The sequence below is a fragment of the Vulpes lagopus genome, chromosome 13 (assembly GCF_018345385.1).
Source record: "Vulpes lagopus strain Blue_001 chromosome 13, ASM1834538v1, whole genome shotgun sequence".
In the NCBI taxonomy this organism is placed as follows: domain Eukaryota; kingdom Metazoa; phylum Chordata; class Mammalia; order Carnivora; family Canidae; genus Vulpes; species Vulpes lagopus.
In genome coordinates, this window is record NC_054836.1 from 4,322,174 (window position 1) to 4,347,979 (window position 25,806).

The 25,806-nt window shown below is 41.3% G+C and overlaps 1 protein-coding gene across 2 annotated transcripts in view; it reads left to right on the forward strand.

The window, feature by feature from the left end:
- STRIP2 (striatin interacting protein 2) overlaps positions 1 to 25,806 on the forward strand; it is a 48,190-nt gene that overhangs the window by 16,750 nt on the left and 5,634 nt on the right. For both annotated transcript variants that reach the window (XM_041728099.1, XM_041728100.1), the window contains 11 exons: positions 61 to 296; positions 559 to 624; positions 1,833 to 1,896; positions 2,863 to 2,934; positions 5,708 to 5,782; positions 6,461 to 6,558; positions 7,019 to 7,145; positions 9,956 to 10,056; positions 14,025 to 14,091; positions 24,410 to 24,514; positions 25,367 to 25,571. In XM_041728099.1, the coding sequence (XP_041584033.1) occupies positions 61 to 296; positions 559 to 624; positions 1,833 to 1,896; positions 2,863 to 2,934; positions 5,708 to 5,782; positions 6,461 to 6,558; positions 7,019 to 7,145; positions 9,956 to 10,056; positions 14,025 to 14,091; positions 24,410 to 24,514; positions 25,367 to 25,571 (1,216 nt within the window). The remainder of the gene's footprint in view (positions 1 to 60; positions 297 to 558; positions 625 to 1,832; positions 1,897 to 2,862; positions 2,935 to 5,707; positions 5,783 to 6,460; positions 6,559 to 7,018; positions 7,146 to 9,955; positions 10,057 to 14,024; positions 14,092 to 24,409; positions 24,515 to 25,366; positions 25,572 to 25,806) is intronic.

The following is a 25,806-nucleotide window of genomic DNA, read 5'->3' on the forward strand; positions in this document are numbered from 1 at the left end:
AAGGATGCTTGGAGTGAGATCTCTGTACACTTTCTCTCCGCCCTTCCAACACCCTCCTAGCAACTCCTCACTAAGCAGGACAGCCTGGACATCTACAATGAAAGAGATCTCTTTAAGACTGAGGAACCAGCCACAGAGGAGGAAGAGGAGTCTGCTGGCGATGGAGAACGAACCTTGGATGGAGAATTAGACCTGCTAGAGCAAGACCCTTTGGTGCCACCTCCACCCTCACAGACACCCCTTTCTGCTGAGCGGGTGGCCTTTCCCAAGGGCCTGCCCTGGGCTCCAAAGGTCAGGTAGGTTTGATAACTCGGGAGACCCTGAGCTTTGGGATTAGAATCACTGAAGACCCAGGGTGCTGTGGTCTAAGTGTTCAATTCTCAATAAGCTGGACTAGAAGTCAGAACTCCTGGGTTTGAAGTTTCCTCTGTTAGCTGCTGTCTTCCCCCACTGTTCTAATCCTCCAATTGGATTAAGAGCCCAGAAAGGTTCGGTCTCTCAAGGTTTGCTTTTTTTTTTTTTCCTTTTCTGGGAATTGTCTCTCCACTGCCCTCTCAGACAGAAGGACATCGAGCACTTCTTGGAGATGAGCAGGAACAAATTCATCGGATTCACTCTGGGGCAGTAAGTGACTAAATGGTCAGAACTGGCTATAGAGCGATTCTTAGGGGGCCAGAGGAGTGGGTGGCTGGAATGAGAGATGTTGCCTGATAGTCATAGTCTAATCCAGAGCCACTATGGGCATCTCCTAGTGACTTTGTGCTGGTACTATGGAATTTTTTTCCTTCTAGTTTCCTGGAAGAACTCATGTTCTTAGCCAGGTAAATGACTTGAGTGACAAGTTAATTCCCTCTTGGGCTTCAATTTACTCATGAGAGTGTTGGATTAGATAGTCCCTAGGGGTCCTTCCTGTTTTGTTTTGTTTAAGATTTTATTTATTTATTCATGAGAGACACAGAGAGAGAGAGAGAGAGAGGCAGAGACACAGGCAGAAGGAAAAGCAGGCTCCATGCAGGGAGCCTGATGTGGGACTTGGTTCCAGGACTTCAGGATCACACCCTGGGCCAAAGGCAGGGGCTAAACCGCTGAGCCACCCAGGGATCCTCAGGGGTCCTTCCTGTTTTAATGGGCCAGAATTCCATGAAGAAGCAACATGGTTAGAACAGATCCAGTCTTCCACCATTTCTCCTACCTCATGAATTCTCACCCTGGTTGGCCTCTATACAACTGAGAAGGAAAAACAAACAAACAAACTGAGAAGGCCTTGTTACTGGTGTTTCACTGTGGTTGGGGTACATACCCTTTTAAGGAACCTACTTCTGACAAAGTAGATCCCCAAAAGACTATACAAAAATCCTAATCCTAACACTTCTGTGTGGCATTGTTCTTTTTGTGTCCTGAAGAAATAATGGGGGGGGGGGCTAGAAGCTTGCAGAGAAAGATCCAAAATACTGTATATTAAAAATGGCATGGGGCAGCCCGAAGGCTTAGCGGTTTGGTGCCACCTTCAGCCCGGGGTGATCCTGGAGGCCCGGGATCAAGTCCCATGTCAGGCTCCCTGCATGGAGCCTGCTTCTCCCTCTGCCTGTGTCTCTGCCTCGCTCTCTCTCTCTCTCTGTTTTTAATAAATAAATAAAATCTTAAAAAAAAAATGGCATGGTCCATATAACTCCAGAGGATATCAGTAGTTCTGTATAGTTGTTGTTGTTTTTATTTAAATTCAATTAATTAATATGTAGTGTATTATTAGTTTCAGGGGTAGAGGTCAGTGATTCATCAGTAGTTTTCTATAGTTTTGACGCTTATGATCTGTTATATCTCGCATTTCACAGGGACACAGATACCTTGGTTGGATTACCCAGGCCCATCCATGAAAGTGTGAAGACTCTAAAGCAGGTGACCAGGGTGGGCTCTCAGTCTTCAGGGGTAGGGAGCCATCAAGGCAAGTTAGATTACCAAAGTCCTGGGTGTTGGCTCTTCTACCAGACACAATTTTAACCAATTATTCTATATTGCACCTTCAGGCATTTTGACCAAAGAGGAATAAATTACATCTCTTCCTACTTAACCATTTTCCTACATTCAGATAGATGAAAAAGTTGTCCTTTCTTCCTCTCATGCCTTTTTCCTTCTCCCACCCTGCTTTCTCTCTTCTTCCTCACTTCCTTTCCTCTCACTTCTTTGTCCCTATAGGGCCACTAACTTCCAGAGGCTCAGGATTAGTAGCAGTTTGCTCTGTATCCAAAGTATATATAAGCACAAAGAGTAATAGTCATCTCTTGCATGGGCCTGGAACTCTCCCTCATTCCATCATCACTCCATACACATGCACGCAAGCATACTCATATGCAACAAAAGTCTCAGGGTAGTGGTTACAGGGGCATGGGCCTGTTCTTCACTTCCCTGTGCCCTTTGGTTGAAGATAAATACTCAAGTATTTTCTGCTTTTCAACAAATATGGGAACATAGAATAAACAGAAACACTGTATATGAAGTCTGGGCTCAATGTTAAGGGTACAAAGATAAATAAGACTCCTTCCTTCAAAAGGTTCATGTTCAATTTGGGGTGACAACCCATAAACAACACATTTCCTTATCATTGAGGAAGTTAAGCAAGAGGCTGCTACATATGTGATTGGGGCCCTCAGTATCTTTTTCTTTCTTTCTTTTTTTTTTTTTTTTATCTTTTTCTTTTTTTAAAGTAATCTCTACACCCAACATGAGGCTCAAACTCACAACCCCAAGATCAAGAGTCACACATTCTTCAGACTGAGCCAGCCAAAAGCCCCCCTTTTTATAATTAAAAAATATATATATATTTTAGTAACTTCAGCCTCTTAATTGATGTCTTTTCTTCCTTAGCACAAGTACATCTCCATTGCAGATGTTCAAATCAAGAATGAGGAGGATCTGGAAAAGTGCCCCATGTCTTTGGTGAGTCAAGGGGATCCTGCACAGGAGAAAGGCAAGAGGAAATCTGTCTGCAGTGCTGTCACAGAGCATGTGTGCATGCTGCTGGGCTCTTACTGTATGCCAAGCAAGGCAAGGTCCCTACTTTCATGATACTTTAAAGAGAAAAAAGAAAATAAATAATTAAGGAAACAAGAAGACTATTGAGAATGGGAGATACAATGAAGAAAAATTAAATAGGATGATATGATAGAGGCATCTATCATATAGTAGACTACTTTTGATTAGGCAGTCTGGGTAGGTAGACCTCTGAGAAGGTGACAGTTAAGCTAAAATGTTAGGTATGAGAAGGAGCTGGCCATGATATCAGGGGAAAGAGCATTCTAGGCAGAGGGAATAGTTTTAACAAGAGTAAGAGCAAGCTCAGAGTATTAGGGATAGTGAATGAAGGCCTGTGGCTGGAGCACAGGGATAAGGGATAGGGTTGTATGAGATGGAGTCAGGATGGTGGCCTGGGGCCACTTTACACAGGACCTGTAAGCAAAGATAGGGAGTGTGAAGTTGTTTCACAATACAGAAGTAAGCCCTTAGAGATTTTAAGCAGGGGAGTGACAGGATCTGATTTATGTTTTCAAAAACCATTGGCTGCTGTGTAAAGACTTTACCAGAAAAGAGTAGAAGCAGAGTGATCAGTTAGGGAGCTCTTAAAATAGTCAAGGTGACAGATGATGGTGACATGGACTGGGGTAGTAATTACAGAAATAGGGAAAATTGAATGAATTTGGGTTATATTTTGGAGGTGTAGCTGACACAACTTGCTAGTCAACTGGATTTGGATAGAGAAGCACAGAGGAGAATCAAAAATAAGATTCATATGCCAACATGGGGAGTTCTGTTTTATCAAGAGTTCTATTTTGGTCATACTCAGTTTTACATATCCATTAGGCAGCCATGCACATGAGCAATCATGCAATTGAAATATATAAGTCTAGAGTTCTAAGAGAGGACTGGCCTAGAGAAATAAATTTGGGAGCTGTTGACTTAATGGACAGTGTTAAAAGCCATAGAATTGGCTGAGATAACCCAGGGAGAGAATAGAGGATGGAACCCTGGACAAAGCCTTGGGACACAGCAGCTGTGTTGAGGGTAGAATGAGTCAGGAAAGGAGCCAGAAAAGAAGAGTAAGGGAAACTCAGTGAGGTAGGAGGGAATGTGGGAGATTGTGATAATATAAAAGTTAAGAAAATTTTTCAAGGAGGGAGTGATCAGCTGTGTCAAATGCTGCTGATAAATGGATAAGACCTGAGGTGCCCATTGGGTCAGGTAACATCCAAGTTGGAATGTGTTGAAAAAGGAATGTAAAGAACATAAAGAAAGGAGATAGGTGGTCAACACAGACAATATATAGTTTTATTGTAGAGAGGATAAAAATGGGATGGTAGCTAAAGGAGGATGTGGGATCAAAGGAAAATTTTATAGATAGAAGAGTATGTTTATGTATATAGATATTAGAGTACGTTTATGTCCTAAAAGAGATGATCTGGGAGAGAGGAGACAATTACAGAACTGATGCATTCAACAAAACAAAATGGTGAGAGATCCCCAACACAAGTGGAGCGTTGGCCTTTAACAGAGCACAGGCAGTGCATACTTCATGTCAAGAAGGAAAGTAGAAAAAAAAAAAAAAAAAGGAAGGAAAGTAGAGACCCTGGTAGATTTGGTGTTGAGAAGATGAAGTGTCTGATTGCCTCTGTTTTCTCCATGAAGTATGAAGCTGGGTTAGCAACTATTGAAGGGTCACAGAGTACGGGGATTGGTTTGAGGACAGGGGAGAAGAGAAGGTATGAAATAGATCTTTGGGGAAGCAGGTTGCCTTCCTGCTCCCCCAGAGATCTACTGCCTGAGTTTATTAAATGCCCGTTTAAGCAGCAACTGAGTTATGTGGGATGGCAGAGGCCAGATTCTTTCTCTCTGCCTCAGGATTTGAAGGCAATGACCTTACCCAGGGATAGAAGTACCTTGTGGGAAGAAGAACTGAATTGGCCAAAGATGACAATGGCCTGAGTAGCCCCTTGAGCACCAGACATCCTGGTCCCCCACTCTGATAAAAGGCTTAGATGGGGTCATCAAAGGACAAAGAGAGTTGTAGATGAGGGTGCTGGTCATAAAGGAGGAAGGGATGTAGTAGGGGCTATTGGAGAAAGAAAGAAAATAGCTTCTACCTAAAAGTTTCCCTGCTAATACTCCATCCTGCCTCTCTTGGCCATGGGTTACCCAGCTCCCTTTTCAACTTTCTCTACTGAGTTACCTACCTCTTACTTCAGAGCATTCCAGAGCTCTTGGATGGCCTCAGACTGACACCACAGAAAGTGCTTCTGTGTGGGGTGTCTGTTCTAGTATCCCAGTCATACATGCACCCTGACTTAAGCCCGTGCATGGCCAGAAAAGCAGTGTTTTGAGCCAACACCGAGATAGGTGTTCTGACTCCTGATCCAACATGTGATGGGGCAAGAAGAATTCTGGATTGATTTCAGGTAATGGGAAAACCAGAATCATAGATTGTCAGAGCTGGACTAGCCCTCAGAGGACATCAGACTAGCCTAGTAATCCTAAAGAAGAGGAAACTTAAGACCCAGAGAGGGAAAGTAATTTACCCAAGGTGATAAAACGAATCATTAACACAGCTGGATAGGAACCTAGCTTAGTGCTCTTTTCATGTCACCCTTTACAACCAAGAAAACATAGTCTTTGGTGAGCTGGAAAATGGCCTGGGCAAACTGTGTGTTTCCTGTCACAGGGGGAAGAGGTGGTACCAGAGACACCATGTGAAATCCTCTACCAGGGCATGCTCTACAGCCTCCCTCAGTACATGGTAAGGAAATAGCTGGGCCAGAGCTGCCCTTCTCTGCTCCAAGGAACAGACAGCTGAGAGCCATTTCAAACTGAGCTTTCCATTATTTGAGCTTGTTCCCATGAGGCAAAATATTCTCTAACATGTTAGAATTCTGAGCACTCCTCAGGGCTTCTCCAAGAAGGAAGACTTAGCTGTACTCCCAAGTCCTTCTTTGGGAGGGGCAGAGAATAAGGTTGGGTCCATGCAGGATGTATTGGGGGCCCTCCTCCTAAGTAAGTAAGTACCCTAGTCCCTCTGAGACCATGGTCTGTCATGTCCTAGATAGCCTCAGGCTGCGTGGTGAAGATGCTGATCGTCAGGGTTAGAGCTTCCTCTAAGGGATAGAGAAAGTGAGTTCATGCTTATATCTCTCACCTTATTTCTAGGCATTGCCCCTCTATTCTTTGCATCATCTTTAGAAAAAACAATCTTGAAGCAGAATAGCCTATAAGCTTCCTTATGGCTCCTTAGCCTCACAGGCAGGCCTCTCAGGACGGGGCACCTGTTTACCCTTCTGGAGGCTGGGGAGATTTGATTATTGAGAATGAACATAGAAGAAGGCATTAAAACACTTCTTATAGGGCTGTTGAGGTATGGAAAAATCGCCTTGTTGAATGGGATGGACAGAGATGGATCTCCTCATTTTCTACTTCCTAGATTGCTCTGCTTAAGATTCTGCTGGCCGCAGCCCCCACCTCCAAAGCAAAGACAGACTCTATCAATATCCTGGCAGATGTCCTGCCTGAGGAGATGCCGTGAGTGCTTCAACTGAGTTGGCTGCTGAATGCACTGTTTTGTCTACAGTGTCTCTCTAGTCCCTACCCCACCTTGATAACACTCATAGGGATTGTATCCAAAGAGATCTTCTCTCCCCCATCAGTAGCTCCTTTGCACTGCAGTGCTCTCTGCTAGGTTCTTTTTAGCTCTAAACTGAGGGTCTGCAGAGCAACATCAGTGCCAGGGACTGGTTGCATAGGTATGTGGGTGGACTTTGCCAAGGGATGAGCTTGCCAAAGGAGAAAGAAAAACAGAGAGAGCAAAGGAGCTTTTTTCTAGACAGACTCGAAGTACGGACTCTGGGAGTTTCCCTAGCACAGAAGTTCAGATCTCCCAAGCTCTGGCTCTCCTGTATATGTTGTCTCTAACCCAAATACTTGGGTCCTTGTAGGCTTCTCTCTAAGGCTGCTCTGCACTGACTCCTCTTCCCCATTGTAGCATTACTGTTCTCCAGAGCATGAAGTTGGGCATCGATGTGAACAGGCACAAGGAGATCATTGTAAAGAGTATCTCTGCCCTTCTCCTGCTCCTCCTCAAACACTTCAAACTGAACCATATCTACCAGGTGAGCAGCCAGCAGCATTTCTTCACAGGTCTCAGGTGTTCCCTAGGCTCTGTCTCACAAAGAGGGGGTGATGGGGCCTTTGTAGTCCAGTTGAATATCTTTCAGCCTTTTCTTGGTTCTCCTCAGGGAATTCATATACCTGTTGCACAAGCTTGAGTGGGGTTATGGGGTTGGATGTAAGGAACTGTTCTAGACAGGTGCAGATGTCTGTGTCCTTTGAACGTTATCCAAGGGTTATGAGTAAGAATCCTTGGCTTCTTGGGAATGTGGCCAGCCAGCTTTGAAACAGCACAAGATAGGATTCAAGCATTACACACACACACACAAAAAAAAAAGTGGAGGAAAAGTGTGTTGAGAATTTTTCTAACATTTGAGGTATAATCCTGAATAAGGCACAGTTTGGGCTCTTAAGGGCTTTGAAGTCTTATAAAGGACATGGATATATAAATAGCTAACTATGGGGATCCCTGGGTGGCGTAGCGGTTTGGCGCCTGCCTTTGGCCCAGGGCGCGATCCTGGAGACCCGGGATCGAATCCCACGTCGGGCTCCCGGTGCATGGAGCCTGCTTCTCCCTCTGCCTGTGTCTCTGTGTCTCTGGCTCTGTCTCTCCTTCTATTTCTCAAGAATAAATAAATAAAATCTTAAAAAAATAAATAAATAAATAAATAAATAGATGAATAACTAACTATGGAATGATAAGTGCGTGATACAGATAAGCACTGGCTGGTTATGTTACCTGCTGTGGAGATGAGGTGACTTCTAACCTGAGTCCTAAAGAAACATGTTAGTCAGAATATGGGAGTTGTCAGGGAAGGAAGATAGGAAGCATTTCAAGCAGAAATGTTAATTTGTGAAAGTCCAGAGAAGAAAGAGTAAAGTACCTTTGGAAACTGATTAAATGTTCCTGGAGTTCTCCCTGGGGGGGGGGGGGGGGGGGGGGGTTTCGCGGTGGGAGAGTTGGGGAAGGCCTGGTGATACATGGAGCTAGAGAGGAAGGCAGAGAGCAGATCATAATACATATGATAGCACACAGTTATTGAGTACTTATAATGTGCCTGTTACTGTTAAGTTCACGTGGGATCTCATTTAATTCTCTTAACCCTATGAGATAGGTCTTATTTTATCTCTGTTTTATAGATGAGGAAACAGCCTTAAAAAAGGTTAAAAAACTGTTTCTCCATGAAGGCATTTTTTGCCATACTCAGGAGTTTGGACTTGGTACTGTGGGCCTTGCCAAGATATCAGGGAACCTGGGGGCAGGGGATAGATGGTCTCTGTGGTGAGAACATGGGGAGGACAGGAGGCTCTTCATGATTGCTTGGTGTCTTTGCTCCATTTTCCTCCTAAGAAGTCAGAAAAAAGCCTCCTGTTAGAACAGCAGGTTCTCAGAATACACAGAAGCTCCTGCAGGGTCGGTGTCCATGCAGGTTTACTATATAATCAGGATATTTCTCCACTCGAGTATATTCAGAGACATCTTTGGGTGTGTTATGGGTGTCCTGGGTGCTCGCACTTCTTCTGCCAGTGTTTGTTGAGCAACAGCAGGGCTGGGAGGAGTAGAGGTGAGTGGGAGATAGTGTTCCTAGTAGAAGAACAGAGAATCGTGGATATGTTTTTCTGTCTGCTTCTCTTGGTGGGCAGTATGTGGATCAACAGCCAGACAGGTGGGTGGTTTGATGGGCCTTGCCAATGTGTGTCAGTGTCAATGAATCCCAACGAGGCTACAGACAATCTCAAATTGAAAAACATTTTCTATAACTCCATAGTGGGTATGTATTGGCTGCTCCATCTGGAGCTTTGGAAAATACTCCAGGTCGGCTACTAGGGAGAAAATATTTGAGTAGCAGAGAGAAATGGGCAGCACAAGCTGACTCCTTCCCTCTTACCATACGCCCAGGGGTAGAGGGCAGCTTGGCTGGCTGCCATGGCTACTTCTTGGTGATCAGGAAAAGCTAAGGGATTTAAAACAGCACAGTTTTCTGCTTTTTTCAGCCCAGTTTCTATACTGTCCCAGCAGCCTGGGTTCCAGATCTGGAGGCAAACTCTCTATCTGATGCTCCTCAGTACATCACAGGCAAATTCCAGGTGATACCACTCTAGGATACTATCCACTAGGTCTTCCCAGATACAAAACCCCATCCAAATTCAAAAGAACAAAATGGAGCCTCTATTTCTGGTGTTTAGCCCATTAAAGAGATCTTGGACTTACTCTCAGTGCAGTGTCTGTTGGCCGAAGGGCTCTTGTTGATTCATTCATTAAAATACTGATACTATAAGTATAGGGATAATATAGTGAACCAGACAGACTTATGCTGGAGCCCACATTCCAGTGGTTCACTTGGTTACTATGTGCCGTATCCATCCTGACTGAGTGATGCCAGCAGTTGCTGGGAGTAAGCTGCACCTGTTCCTGCTATGTCAATCATTGTTGAAACACTATGAGCCAGAGGTTTGGTATGGAAGACAACTCTCTCAGGGAGCCTTCCTTTCTTGTTGAGCTTAGGAACAAATATCACAGCAATTCCTTCTGTTTATTTGGAGTGGGATTTTCTTTCTGACTTGTTTATGTTTTGTGCTTTTGGTAAGGTGCTTGCAACATAACACACACTGCAGATTGTCCCCCTCTATGCAGGATGGACTGGCTGATGTTTCTCCCCGCTTCTCAGACAGGAGGACTGATAACACTAGTGGACAGTGGATATTCTTAGGAATGGATATTAGAGTTGTACTTGCCTATCTTTTTTTTTCATACGTACCTTCTATTCTCCCCCACATAAGCAGCCCTTTTTGCTTTTATCTTTTAACTCAGTTTGAATATGTATCACAACATTTGGTATTTGCCAACTGCATTCCGTTGATCCTGAAGTTCTTCAATCAAAATATCTTGTCTTACATCACTGCCAAAAACAGGTATGGACACTGGACAGGTTTATTTCAGAGATCTGTTTTGGGATGGGTTGAGAAATATAAATCATCTCTGAGACTTTCAGATCTCCTTGTGTCCCTATGCCCTTCTATCTTAGAGCTGTCACTGTCAAACTTCATTTCCTTGAAGTGCTAGTTGATGAGATGTGTGGTTTGGTCTCTTCACAGAGGTATTTATATTTTAATGGTTTTGAAAACTGAAAAATTCACAACTCAAATAAATAAACTGCAACAATGAAATTTTAACCCTATGGCAGAAGGATCCAGAAGATTTTTTTTTTTTTTTTTTTGTGAAACAGCCCTCTTATCTGGCCAGCCCTGATCTTAGTATAAATCATAAGTTGAATCAATTATGTTACTTTGTAAACTAGTGTTCTACCAAATTTGTAAATAAAGGTAAATAACAGATCCTTACTTAGATCAATTTGTAATAAAGCAAATATATGGTATTTTATTTAATCACTTTAGTAGTGGTAAGAGGTATTACAACAAATTTTATTCTCATTTCACCAATTAGGAAACAAATCCAGGGAGGTTAATTGACTTGCTCAAGACTAACATGCTAGTGAGACCACTTAAGTAAGCAGCAGAGTCAGGATCAAAACACAGATTGTTTTCTGGTCACAATTGCTATAAATACAAATTACTTTCCACTCCTCCAGCCAAGTGGGGACTTGGGGGGTTACAAAGTAAATCCTTATTCTTTAGTTTGCTACTTCCACAAGAATTAGAAGCATGTTAATTAGAGTTTACCAGGGGCAGAGTTCCTATAGTAGAAGTAAGAAGGCTGATCTGATTACTTGGGGTGACTGGAGGGGCTCAGGGGATAGTGCCTCACCAGTCTTGTCAGTACTGCCTGAAAGTCACCATGGAGAGGTAGCCTACTTATATGTAGTTTAAAATACACAGAGGTGGGATGCCTGGGTGGCTTCACAGTTGAGTGTCTATCTTTGGCTCAGGGCATGATCCCGGGGTTCCAGGATTGAGTCCCACATCGGGCTCCCTGTGAGGGGTCTGCTTCTCCCTCTGCCTATGTTTCTGCCTCTCTCTCTGTCTCTCATGAATAAATAAATAAAATCTTTTTTAAAAATTGAGTAAAATACACAGGGTTGGGGGAAAATAAATTTAAAAACAAATAAAATAAAATATACAGAAGCATTTGGGTGGGTCGGTTGAGCATCCAACTCTTGATTTCAGCTCACGTCATGAGCTCAGGGTCATGGCATCAAGCCCTGCATCATGTTCCTCACTGAATGGGGAGTCTGATGGAGATTCCTTCTCTTCCTCTCTCTCTCCCTTGTCCCCCAGGGACATAAATAAATCTAAAGATTTATTTACTTATTTGAGAGAGAGAGAGCACAAGCAGGGTGGAGGGGCAGAGGGGAGAGAGAAGCTGGTCCCAGCTGAGCAGGGAACCCCATGTCAGGCTCGATCCCAGCACCCTGGGATCATGACCTGAGCTGAAGGCAGATGCTTACCCAACTGAGCCACCTAGGTGTCCCTAAATAAATAAATCTTAAAAAAATAAAATAGACATACACATATGGAACCTGAAGTTATGAGACCTGCCATTTGTTAGTTACATAATCTTAAGTAAGGAAACTTTGGTTTTTTTGAGCCACAGTATTTTCATGTTTGTTTGTTTGTTTTTTTAAGATTTTATTTATTTATTAATGAGAGACACAGAGAGAGAGAGAGAGATTGAGTAGAGACAGAGGCAGAGGAAGGAGCAGGCCCCATGCAGGGAGCCTAACATGGGACTCAGTCCTGGGTCTCCAGGATCATGCCAAACTGCTGAGCCACCAGGGCTGCCCATATTTTCATCTTAAAATTAAAATAATACATCCCCTGATTATATTAGAGTTTTTATATATGTATCAGTTAAGATAAACATAGGTGAGTCCTATTCCACATTTCCAGTTAGAGATCCACCCTGGATCAATCAAGTATGGCTGGGGTTCAGGAAATAAATACCCATCCTCCACCCTGGTCCTGGAAGGGGAGGGGCAAAGAATCTGATAGGTATCCATCTGGTTCCATTTGGAATTAGAAGAGTGGTAGTGCCAGACTACATCATTTACTAAGTTTGGCCTAGATAAGATAGTCATCTTCTGTACCACTTATAAGCTTTACTGTTGCATGATCCCTGAGAACTTGAAACACCCATCACCCCTTATTGCACCTTTTCCTCATGGTTCTTACAATCTAGATAGATATTCTAGAAACATGTAACTTTATTTTTTGCCCCCTTAGGCTAGAATTCAGTTCACGGAGGATGGAACAAATTCATCTTTGATTTCCCACCCCCATTTCCTGGTTGCCAGCACCTACTTTGCCATGGGCTTTGTCTGTGGGTGGTGGGTAGATAAGTGAATAAGCCAGCCAGGAATGTTTATCATAATGGAGCAGTTAAGTATAGAACTGGCAACCCTGGGAGAATCTAGTAGAGTGAATTAGATGATGAGCAATGTTATAGGTATATCCAATGCCCTTGCTTCTCCTACCTTGGTTCCCCTAGGTCATCATTGTGGATTTCTTGGACAAAGGTAAACATTTCTAGGTAAACAAATTGTTGCCTTTTGCTTGGATAGAGTTTTGACTTTCGAAATGTAGAGACAGGTCCAAGAAACCCCATACTCCTCTTTATGGCCCCTGCTTTGCCAACATCCTTTATCCATTTCCAACTGTACTAGTTCAGATAGATTGGTTATAAAACTTATGGAATGTCAGAACCAGAAGGAGCATTAGATATTAGCTAAATTCTGCATTGTACCAATGAAGAAGAGAGAAAAGGAAAGGAAGAACTATAATTTTAAGTAACTATGTGCTTGTCATAATGCAGTGCCTCATTTCCCCTACCTACTCATGCTGCTTCCCTGGGCTGACTGCAGAGTCTCTAGCTCCCTTGTAGTCCTACACTGTCACTTCTGGGGGCAAATGCTATTACCAATCTTTTTTTTGAGAGAGAGAGAGACTGTACATGAGCACAAGTTGTTGAGGGGGGGCGGACAAAGGGAGAAAGAGAATATCTTAAGCAGATTCCATGCCCAGTGCAGATCCTTACATGGGGCTGGATCTCATGATCCTGAGATCATGACCTGAGGCAAGATCAAGTTGGATGCTTAACTGACTGAACCACCCAGGTGCCCTAATGCTATTACCATTCTTGAGCTACTAGATTGGCCCTGCCGCAGGAGGCTGCCTGTTTTAAGCTTCCTTCAAGAATGCCTTCCATGGGGCAGCCTTAGTGGCTCAGCGGTTTAGCGCTGCCTTCAGCCCAGGGCATAATCCTGAGGACCCAGGATCGAGTCCCACATTGGGCTCCCTGCATGGAGCCTGCTTCTCCCTCTCTGTGTGTCTGCCTGTGTCTCTGTGTGTCTGCCTGTGTCTCTGCCTCTCTCTCTCTCTCTGCCAAATAAATAAATAAATAAATAAAATCTTAAAAAAAAAAAAAGAATGCCTTCCATGATCACTTCCCAGAGTTCCTGGCTTTCAGAAGCATCTGGTCAAGAATATAGGAGAGGTCTTCATTTCATCCTCATGTCCACAGATTGTTACTAAGTGGGTTAAGTTTGGGCAGCATCTCTGGGAACACAGTTCACACATACACAAGCATACACTTAAATGCAAAAACAGAAATGCACACATGTCCCTACTCTTTAAAGAAGAGAGGAGAAAGGTGGCTATACCAGAGGCTTTCTTGCTGCTTTCTTTGCATCTGCCAGATAGGGCCTAGCCTGGAGGAACTCAATAGGTTCCTCTCATGACTATGAGGAGAGGAGACTGGAGCTAGAGTTGCCTGGCACACAACCCTCAGTTTCAGTTGAGGTCACTAAGCAATCTGGGAGATAGATGGGGCCTGCTAGAGAGAAGGAATTCCTACCATTTCAGATACTGCCATTTTCTGCCATTGCTATTTCCCTAAAGCCTGTCCCTTTCTCTCCATTTTGCAGCATCTCGGTCCTGGATTATCCTTGCTGTACCATCCAGGATTTGCCGGAGCTTACTACAGAGAGTCTGGTAAGCAGAGGGGGATTTGGTAGCTTTTGAAACTGCCAGGTGGCAGAGGCTGGTATTTGCTCTTCCATTTCTTCTCCAGCCCCATAATGCCCTGGTTTGGGAGTTTCAGATTAGTGAAGGAATATTGGCAAGAGCACAGAGGCAGTGGGGGTTTAGAGCTGCTGACCCAGTTGAGAAAAATTTGGAAAAACTGAGCATAGCAATTTGCAGAGAAGAGAAAAGGGTCAGTGACAAACACTAAGGAGAAGAGAGAATTTAGAAAGATAATGGGACTGAAATTGAATGTGAACATCTGTGCTAAATGGCATGGGAAACTCTGCTAGTCTATTCCAAACAATGATCTGTCTCCTTTCCACTATGCAATAGGCTATTCACTTTCCTTTTTCTTTTCTTTCTTTCTTTCTTTTTTTTTTTTTTTAAGATTTTATCTATTTATTCATGAGAGACACACAGAGAGAGAGAGGCAGAGACACAGGGAGAAGGAGAAGCAGGCTTCATGCAAGGAGCCCGATGTGGGACTTGATCTTGGATCCTGGAATCATGCTCTGAGCCAAAGGCAGATGCTCAACCACTAAGCCATCCAGGCGTCCCTCACTTTCCTTTTTCATATAGATTATAAAACCCAGGAGTGTGGGATGCCTGAGTGGCTTAGTGATTGAGCGTCTGCCTTCAGCTCATGGCATGATCCCAGGGTCTAGGGATTGAGTCCCACATCAGGCTCCCGGCAGGAAGCCTGCTTCTCCCTCTGCCTATGTCTCTGCTCTCTCTCTGTGTCTCTCATGAATAAATAAATAAAATCTTAAAAAAAAAAAAAAAAAAAAAAACAGGAATGTGTACTTCAGAAAATACCTTGCCTAGGTCTCTCTAAGCCAAAAGTTGGTAAAGCCTCAGCAGAATGACCCAGAAATGTCTTCATCCTGGAAACAACTTTAGGCAAGTCAGAAAAGTCCCTCAGAGTTTGAATTTCACGAAACCAACTGATAAACAGCATATTGAAGATTAACTGTCTGCCTTGTGTAGATATACCTCCTCAGATATACTAAGTCCATACCCTCACCCTGTTGCATTTACTTGGTTTATATCTGTTTCTCCATTTGACTGAAAACTTGAAGGAAGAGATGTTATCCTCTTCATTTTTATATCCTGGGAGTGTAGCACTATGTTTGGTACATGAAAGGAACTCAACTGCTGAATGATTGGATGGTAGCACCCATGTGTCCCACAACCCTTTGTTCCCCAACTTTAATACCTGCAAAATGTTGCATCAGGAAACTGTATTATGCACAAATAGAATGATACCTTCTGTGGTACAGGTTTTACAGAACCATAGGATTCTTGGCTGGAGATCCATTTAGCCCAATCCTCTATTTCAAAGATGAGAAACCAGAAGGCTCAGTGAATGAATGACTTGTCATGGTCTCCTCATAAATGATACATCTAGAATTAAAGAAAGACCCATGTTCTAAGATAATAAGTCTAGCACCCTTTTTATTTTATTTTATTTTTGTTTAAAAGATTTTATTTATTCATGAGAGAACAGAGAGAGAGAGAGGCAGAGACATAGGCAGAAAGAGAAGCAGGCTCCATGCAGGGAACCCAATATGGGACTCGATCCCAGGACTCCAGGACCACACCCTGGGCCAAAGGCAGATGCTCAACTGCTGAGCCACCCAGGCATCTCATTTAGCACACTTTATAGCATCAGGGCAGAGATTTTCTGTCTCACTTGGGGAGCTTCTTATCCCTATAGAGAGAATCATTAAATTATGTAATAACCCTGTTTATGCACGTTATTCAATCTTTAAAATAACCGTATTAGCTTGGTATTACTGTTTTATACATAGAGAAGTTAACTGCCAAAACCTTACAGTTGAAAGCAGTAGAGCCAAGGTGGAGACTTAACATCCCTGCCATTCAGAGGTAGAATGAAGAATACACTTCCTCACATAAAACAATGGTAAACAGCATTAAAATGCTAGTATTAGGTATTTCAAAACATAAAGTCACTTTTATGGCTGAAATCTATTTCTTGATACAATATGTTCCCTTTTCCAAATCCCATATATAGGAAATTGATGTGAATTATAATGTCAAATCTCTTCTGATTGGCCTCTTGGGAAATGAGCATAAAATTACTGAAATAATTGTTATGCCTCTGAGAAGATTTTATTGTTATCCACAAGCAAGTGAAAGCACATACCTATTCTAAATAAACCAATTCATGCTAGGTATTCCCCTCTCCTTTCTATGAAGCAACAGTGGCACCTGGTGGTTTCATTTGGTAACCACAAATTTGGGGGGGTTTTTTTGCTCAAATTTACGGTATGAATGTTTCCCCTGAGCCTAATCATGGGCTTAACTAGCAAGTTACTCCACATAGGTCCTCAATATAATGGTTTGTTTCTCTAAAAAAATAATCAGAAATACTAGTGTTTATATGATTAAGATTTATCTCTTTTCCAGGCTCAGTGAATTAATTGTAAACAGAAAATATACTGCCTTTTATAGATCTATGTTTTATAGATTTTCTTTAAATAATATTTCAATTTTTTTCCCTGGTTACAAAATCAGTACATACCATTGCAGAAAATTGGATAAATACAGAAAAATATGGGCAAGAAAACAAAAATACCGTAATTATACTACTGACTTGTTGAGGTGACTGGGTGGCTCAGTTGGTTAAAGCATCTGCCTTCAGCTCAGGTCTGAGTCAGGCTCCATGCTCAGCTCCCTCTCCCTCTCCCCACTCATGCTCTTTTTCCCTCTTCCTCCCTCTCTCTCTCTCTCTCTCTGTCTCTCTCTCTCTCAGTTAAATAAATAAAATCTTTTTTAAAAAAATAAAATAAAATAAAAAATTATACTACCTATATGTAACTACTGTTAATATTTTCCTTCAGTTACTATATATATATGTACATACTAATTCATATATATATATACACACACTTTTTTAAGAAAATAAGGACTTTGTGTTTCAATTTACATAATAAAATTTAAATGTTTATAATATGACTTTGGACATATTTGAGAACATGATTTTTATTTATTTTTTTAAGATTTTATTTATTTATTTATTCATTCATTCATTCATTCATTCATTCATGAGAGACACAGAGAGAGAGAGAGAGAGAGAGAGAGAGGCAGAGGGAGAAGCAGGCTCCATGCAGGGAGCCTGACGTGGGACTCGATCCAAGGTCTCCAGCATCAGGCCCTGGGCTGAAGGCGGCGCTAAACTGCTGAGCCACCAGGCGTCCCAGAGAACATGATTTTTAATAGCCACACATGATATTCTATTCCTACAAGGATTCAGCAAAGTGGCGGGAGCATGGAATGTTTCTTTGTGTTCCTCAATTTCTTTAATGAATGTTGTATAGTTTTCTGAGTACAGATCCTTTGCCTCTTTGGTTAGGTTTATCCAAGGCCTTATGGTTTTTGGTACAATTATAAATGGGATTGACTCCTTAATTTCTCTTTCTTCTGTCTCACTGTCAGTGTATAGAAATGCAACTGATTTCTCTGCATTGATTTTATATCCTGCCACTTTGCTGAATCCTTGTATGAGTTCTAGCAATTTCGGGGTGGAGTCTTTTGGCTTTTCCATATAGAGTATCATGTCATCTGCAAGGAGGGATAGTTTGACTTCATTGCTGTCACAGATGCCTTTTATCTCTTTTGGTTTTTTGATTGCTGAGGCTAGGACTTCTAGTACTATATTGAAAACAGTGGTAATAAAATAAAAAAAAAAAGAAAACAGTGGTAATAGCAGACATCCCTGCCATGTTCCTGACTCTAGGGGAAAAGCTCTGTTTTTATGCATTTGACAGAGTACAGCATCCTTTCTTGATTAAAACTCTTCACAGTGTAGGAATAGGGGGAACATACCTCAATATCATAAAAACCATATACGAAAAGCCCACAGCAAATAACACTTTGTTTTGTTTTGTTTGTTTGTTTGTTTGTTTACATATCTCTACCCCCAACATGGGGCTGGAACTTATGACCCTAAGATCAAGAGTCGCACACTCTTCCCAACTGAGTCAGCCAGGTACCCTTAGTAGCACTTCTTTAAAGGCTCAGTCAGATCATAGGCTGACCAAACTCAGTCAGAAGAGTTTTAAAGTGGAGCCGCTTTAAACCAAGAAACCTCACTATTTTTTTTTGTTTGTTTCTGGAAACTGTTATCTTCTGCTTGTTTAAAATAACGATTAAAATAGGACATAAGAAAGAGCTTCTTTACCATTAGGTCTTGAAGAAACTGAGAAAGCAGGGGATCAAATCAAATTTTCTCTCAGATATCATCTTCTCTGTTAGGATTCCAAAAGTGCAACAGAAATAAAGACAGTAAATAAAGACAGAACGTCAGGACACCTGGGTGCTCAGTGGTTGAGCATCTCACTTTGACTCAGATCATGATCTTGGAGTCCTGGGATCAAGTTCTACATTGAGTTACCTGCATGGAGCCTGCTTCTCCCTCTGCTTGTGTTTCTGCCTCTCTCTGTGTCTCTCATGAATAAATAAAATCTTTAAAAAAAAAAAAAAAAGAATGTTAAAATGGAGTTAGAGGTTCAGGGCCTGGTTAGGGCACTTAGGTGATCTTAAGTAAGCCCTTCCTTCCCTCAACCTCAGGTTTTGCTTCTGTGGATGACAGAATTGAACTAGACTTAGCAAGTCTGAAAGCTAAGCCTCCTCTAGTGCTCAGATTCTAACCAGTCTGATTTCCTCAGTACAAAAAGAAGAAACACTCTGTTCTTTCAGCAGTCATTTGAGTCAATTATCCACATAACTGGTGTAAGCCTCTGTTTTTATTTGGCTTGGCTCATTCAGCTGGGTTAGGATGGATCTTGAGAACAGAACCCGCACAATGCCTTAGAGATGCTATGAAAGGGTAGGATGTGATCCCTGAACTGAATTTTTAGACACAAAGTGTATGTAAACAATTTTTTTAAAGTTTTTAGTTTTAATTCCAGTATAGTTAATTGCTGTGTTATACTTGTTTCAGGTATACAATCTAATGATTCAACAATTCTATACATTAAAGAAAAAAAAAACAATTCTATACATTACTCAGTGCTAATCATGATAAGTGTACTCTTTATAGTTAAGAGTCTCTTGGTTTGTCTTTCTCTCTTTTTTTCCCTTACTCATTTGTTTTGTTTCTTAAATTCCACACATGAAGGAAACCATATGGTATTTATCTTTCTATTTATTTCACTTAGTATTATACTCTCTAACTCCATCCATGTTGTTCCAAAAGGCAATATTTCATTCTTTTATATGACTGAAAAATATTCCATTGTATTTATATACCACATCTTCTCTATCCATTCATCTATCAATGCACACTTGGGCTGCTTCCATATCTTGGCTATTGTAAATGGTGCTGCAGTAAACATAGGGATGCATATATCCCTTTGAATTAAGGTTTTTGTATTTTTTTGATTAAATACTGAGTAGTACAATCACTAGATCATAGAATAGTTCTATTTTTAACTTTTTGAGGAACCAGTGTACATTCCCACTAATGGTGCAAGAGAGTTCCTTTTTCTCCACATCCTCACCAACATTTGTTGTTTCTTGTGTTTTTGATTTTAGCCATTCTGGCCACTATGAGGTGATATCTCATTGTAGTTTTGATATGCATTTCCCTGGTGATGAGTGACACTGAATATCTTTTCATCTGTCTGTTGGTCATCTGAATGTCTTCTTTGGAGAAATATCTGCTCATGCCTTCTGCCCATTTTTAATTGGCTTATTTGGTTTTTTGGGTGTTGTATCAGTTCTTTATATATTTTGGATACTGACCCTTTGTGTGATATGTCATTTGCAAATATCTTCTCATTCCATAGTTTGCCTTTTAGTTTTGTTTCCTTTGCTGTGCAGCTTTTTATTTTGATGTAGTCCCAATAATTTATTTTGGCTTTTATTTCTCTTGCCTCAGGAGACATATCTAGAAATATGTTGCTGTGGTTTGATGTCAGAGAAATTACTGCCTGTGCTCTCTTCTAAGGTTTTTATGGTTTCAGGTCTCACACATAGATCTTTTATCCACTTTGGGTTTATTTTTGTATGCTGAAAGAAAGTGTTCCATTTTCATTCTTAAGCACATAGCTATCCAGTTTTCCCAACATCATTTGTTGAAGAAACTTTTTCCCTATGTATATTCATTCCTACTTTGTCAAAAATTAATTGAACATATAATTGTGGGTGTTTTATTTTAATGTATTTTATGTATTCCTGAGAAAGAGAGAAGCAGAGACACAGGCAGAGAGAGAAGCAGGCTCCATGCAGTGAGCCTGACATGGGACTCGATCCCGGGTCTCCAGGACCAGGCCCTAGGCTGAAGGTGGTGCTAAACCGCTGAACTGCCAGGGCTGCCCTAATTGTGGGTTTATTTCTGGGTTTTCTATTCTGTTGTATTGCTCTGTATGTCTATTTTGTGGCAGTACCATTCTGTTTTGCTTACTACAGCTTTGTAATATAACTTGAAGTCTGGAATTGTGATACCTCCGGTTTTGTTTTTCTTTTTCAAGATTTCTTTACTATTCAGGGTCTTTTGTTGTTTCATGCAAATTTTAGTATTGTTTGTTCTAGTTCTGTGAAAAATGCTGTTGGTATTTTGATAGAGATTGCATTAACTCTATACATTGTTTTGAGTAGTATAGACATTTTAATAATATTCATTCTTTCAGTCCATGAGCATGGAATGCCTTTCCATTTCTTTGTATCCTCTTTAATTTCTTTTATCAGTGTTTTATAGTTTTCAGAGTATAAATCTTTCATCTCTTTGGTTAAGTTTATTCCAAGGTATTTTATTATTTTTGGTGCAGTTGTAAATGGGATTGCTTTTGTAAACAAGTGTTTATACAAGTGAAACATGGGCAAATGTTTTCTTTTTTCAACTTTCACCAGTAGAAAGTGAGTAAAGGTCTTGCTTTAGATAGTGTGAAGTAGGGCAGCCTGGGTGGCTCAGCAGTTTAGTGCCTGCCTTTGGCCTAGGGTGTTATCCTGGAGACCCGGGATCAAGTCCCACATTAGGCTCCCTGCATGGAGCCTGCCTCTCCCTCTGCCTCTCTCTCTCTGTGTCTCTCGTGAGTAAATAAATAAAATCTTAAAAAAAAAAAAAAAAAAAGATAGTGTGAAGTAACAGAAACAAGATAATATGGCCAAGTGCTGCTGCTCATAAAATCTATCTCTCCACAGAAGTTTACATTTTACTCAGTATGCTGAGTTCTGCCCTCCCAAAAAAAGAGAAAAATTAAATTAACATAAACAAGAAAACAAAAACCCCTCAAGTCTGGCAAATCTGAAAAGGCATCCCATGGAGCTAGAGGTCTGCTGAAAAATGGATTATCTGTTGGTTTGGAAAAAGGCAGAAGGCTTAAGCAGGGCTCCATGCAGAGCCTGTTGCTACAAACAGACAACAACCCTGGGATGCATTATCCTGAGAGGGCATTGACTAGCATGTGTTTTTTTCTTTCTTTATTTCCTACTTTCTTTTTTTAAGATTTTATTTATTGGGGAGCCTGAATGGCTCAGTCAGTTAAGCATCTGCCTTTGGCTTAGGTCATGATCCTGGGGTCCTGGGATCAGGCTCCCTGCTCCTTGGGGAGTCTGCTTCTCCCTCTCCCTCTATCTGCCTCTCCCCCTGCTTGTGCTCGTGCTGTCAAGTAAATAAATAAAATCTTTTATTTATTTTTTTAAAATATGTTATTTATTTATTCATGATAGACATAGAGAGAGAGGGGCAGAGACACAGGCAGAGAGAGAAGCAGGCTCCATGCTGGGAGCCCGACATGGGACTCGATCTGGGGACTCCAGGATCACGGCCCAGGCCAAAGGCGGGCGCTAAACCACTGAGCCACCCAGGGATCCCAAAATCTTTTAAAAAAGAAAAAAAAAGAAGAGAGTGTCTGGGTGACTCGGTAGATTAGGCATCTGCTTTCAGGTTGTGATCCTGGGGTCCTGAAATGGAGTCCTGCATCAGGCTCTCTGCTCTGCAGGGAGCCTGCTCCTCTCTCTCCCTCTGTCTCTCTCTCTCTCCATCTCTCATAAATCAATCAATCAATCAATCTTTGGAAAAATAAAAAGATCATGACCTGAGCTGAAGGTAGATGCTTAATCAACAGAGCCACCCAGGCACCTGTGTTCTTTCAGTGACCACTTCAGGCAACATCTGATGAGGCAAGAAATGGGACTAGTTTTGGTCAGTGGGGCAGCATTATCAGAAAGAAAAGAGAGTAAGGCCCTGGGCAGATGAGACCATCTTCATGAAGAAACTAAAGTGTCTTTCCTGGGACTCTTGAGACTGACCTTTGATGAAAAGGTAGTCACAATCAGCTTACTTTCACTTAAAACTTCACTTTTGAACCAAATGGAGAAATTACACAGTACTAAATTAAATGATCAGAGGTGAAAGGATCTGAAATATGGTGTAATTCAACCTCTTACAAGAAACAAGGAAATGACTTATCTACCATCATACAGCCATGGTCAAAGCCATTATCCAGGTGTCTACTATCTACTCCAGTGCTACTTCTACAGCCACACCCCTTTTTTTGCTTTGTTTTGCTTTGTTTTGTTTTGTTTTAAGGTGAGCTCTACACCCAACATGTGCCTTGAACTCAGACCCCAAGATTAAGAGTCTCATGCTCTACCAATGGAGCCAGCCAGGCACCTCTTCCATATTATATTTTGAAGTGCTAAGGAATGCAAGGCTCTTTATGCTGCTATCATATTAGAAATCAGGATAAAGGAAGCTCATAGTGGAGATATACATAGCTTCTCCCATATGTTCTCTGTTTCCCCTGCTTCTTATTTTTTTTTTATTTTTTATTTATTTATTTATTTATTTATGTATGATAGTCACAGAGAGAGAGAGAGGCAGAGACACAGGCAGAGGGAGAAGCAGGCTCCATGCACCAGGAGCCCGACGTGGGATTCGATCCCAGGTCTCCAGAATCGCGCCCTGGGCCAAAGGCAGGCGCTAAACCGCTGCGCCAACCAGGGATCACCTCCCCTGCTTCTTAAAAAAAAATAATAAACATTTAAGAGTTCATTCCACTGTTAGACACACAAGATGGAACATCTATAGAACCTACCTGTTTTGGGCAAGCCTACTAGCTGATGCACTAGAGTGGAAACTCCCATGGAAGTTTCTCTTAGAAGGAAATAGATGGTTCTCCAGGAACTAGTTCTAAACACAATATTGAACATTTACTACAGGAAGGAGAACATATTTTTCTAAATAATATTTCAAAAAGTTTTCCTGGAACTTTTTGACCCTTAGTAGTCCTATTTATTTCTTAGTAGAGCCTAATAATCTTGGATGTTCATTCCATGTTAGATGTATGTCTGTCTTGCTTGCTTTGGATAAATTTGGTAAAGGAGGGGGTAATTTTCCATTCTTCAGACAACAGTTCACTTCTACATATTGTCTCATACTCTTACATTCTCCAATCAAATTGTAGGCATGAGGAATTTCCAAGATGTTAAGTTTGGCTACCATGCATGCTCATTGATTTACATAGCTTTTGATTCCAGTATATTTACAGACCCCCAAATCCAGAAGAACTCTTTATTTTTGTCCTTGAAAGATTTTCTGTGAGTAGATACCTGTTTCTAATCTGACATCCATCTGTTATCTCTGGTTGGGTGTTCACAAGCTATCAATAAACATACAAGAGAAACGCCTGGTTAGAATTTACCATCTGCCATTTTTGCTTCCATGCTAGAGAATTAAGCAATTCACTGCAATAGAGTTTGATAAAGGAGGATGGAAGATGATTTTAAAAATTAAGTCATAATGAATATCAGATCTATCCAACATAGTTTGAAATCTACCAGAATAGGGCCACCTGGCTGGCTCAATCAGTAGATTGAGCATGACTCGATCTTGGAGTCATGAGTTCTAGCCCCATATTGGGCATACAGCCTACTTAAAAAAGGAAGAAAGGAAGAAAGAAAAGGAGGAAGGAAGGAATCTACCAGAATAACTCCTAGCAGTTGTAAACAGTTTATATAAGTACAAGGTATATGGGGGTTAAATTCTATCATCTCTTTTCTGATTTTAAAGCAGAAAGTAACACAAGAAGGCTTGCTTGAGTGAAGTTCCTATGTTCATGTATCCTCTTTCTAATCAGTACTTGCTCTAGGTTAAGCCTTCCAGGATTGTCAGCTGTGTGCTTTCAGATGAAGTGTATTGCATGCTTTAAGGCCTTAGTGTGTGAAGAGCAGAATGGTGAGGAGGTAGCATTTCAGGCTTCTGTGGGAATGAAAGCCTTATAGGTATTGAGGTAATGGTGGGCCTGCCTTATTACAGGAAGCTGGAGACAACAACCAGTTCTGTTGGAGGAACCTCTTTTCCTGCATCAACCTTCTGAGGCTACTCAATAAACTGACCAAATGGAAGCATTCCAGAACAATGGTGAGTGGGGCTTCAGATAGTGGTAGTGTCCATCTGACTAAATTTTTTTAGTCTTAATTATTTATGGACTTCCTGCTTTGTGAGCTCTATAGAGCTCTGAATGCTACATAAGGTGAGCACCTAATTCTGGGCACTTATTCTATATGAAATAATTATTCATAGTCCATTTCTTTACAAGGAGCTGAAAATGGACTATCCCCCAGGGCAGCTCTGGTTGGAAAGTTAGCATTGTTATTTGGATTATAAGCACATCCCAAATGATGCAAGTCTAAGATTATTCATTGCAGTACAAATCATGAAAGATTGGAAACAACCTAAAGCCTGTTAATACAGGACCAACTGGTTAAATAATATTGGTACATCCTTATAATAGAATATTATACAACCATTAAAAGGAATGAGGCAGGAAAAAAAGAATGAGGCAATTCTGTACTGATACGGAGTAACTTTCAAGATACATTGTTAAATAAAAAGCAAGGTATAGAACAATGTGACAGGATATGTAGTTGGCTGTGGGTTTTGTTAATAAAAATAATATATGTGTACATAGAATTATGTATCCAGGAGATACATAAGAAGCTGGTAACAGTAGAAATGGGATGTGTGGCTGAACAATTATTTTGCCTTTATATCATGTACTTTGAATATTAGAAAATTTGAATTGTGACATATAAATGGAGTGGTTCCTCTATGTTCTTGAAGACTAAATATGAATAGAACCTGGACCATAGATTCCCAAAAGCTCCCCAGGGGTATTGAGACCAGTTAAGTTTGGCTTAATTTGTCTGTGAGTTGGAAGTTGCAAGAAGCTTATCTGCCTTTATTCACTCCCACCTCTCTTCAAATGGGTAGATGCTGGTAGTATTCAAATCTGCTCCAATCTTAAAGCGAGCCCTCAAGGTCAAACAGGCCATGCTGCAACTTTATGTTCTGAAGCTGCTAAAAATACAGACCAAGTATTTGGGGCGCCAGTGGAGGAAAAGCAACATGAAAACCATGTCAGCCATCTATCAGAAAGTACGCCACCGCATGAATGATGACTGGGCTTATGGGAATGGTGAGTATTGTCAGAGCTCTTGACCTCCAGGAGTTGCCCAGTTATTTAAACAAACTAAATAAACATTTATCTCTACTCTTTTGGTATGAATTGTTACATAGTTTAGTTTGGATGAGAAAATATGTGATTATAGGCAGGTACTGATATAACAAACTTTAAGGTTACTGCCCCAAATTCTAGCATGTGCTCTGGTCCTATATTAACTATAAAAATCCATTTTAGGGGCACCTGGCTG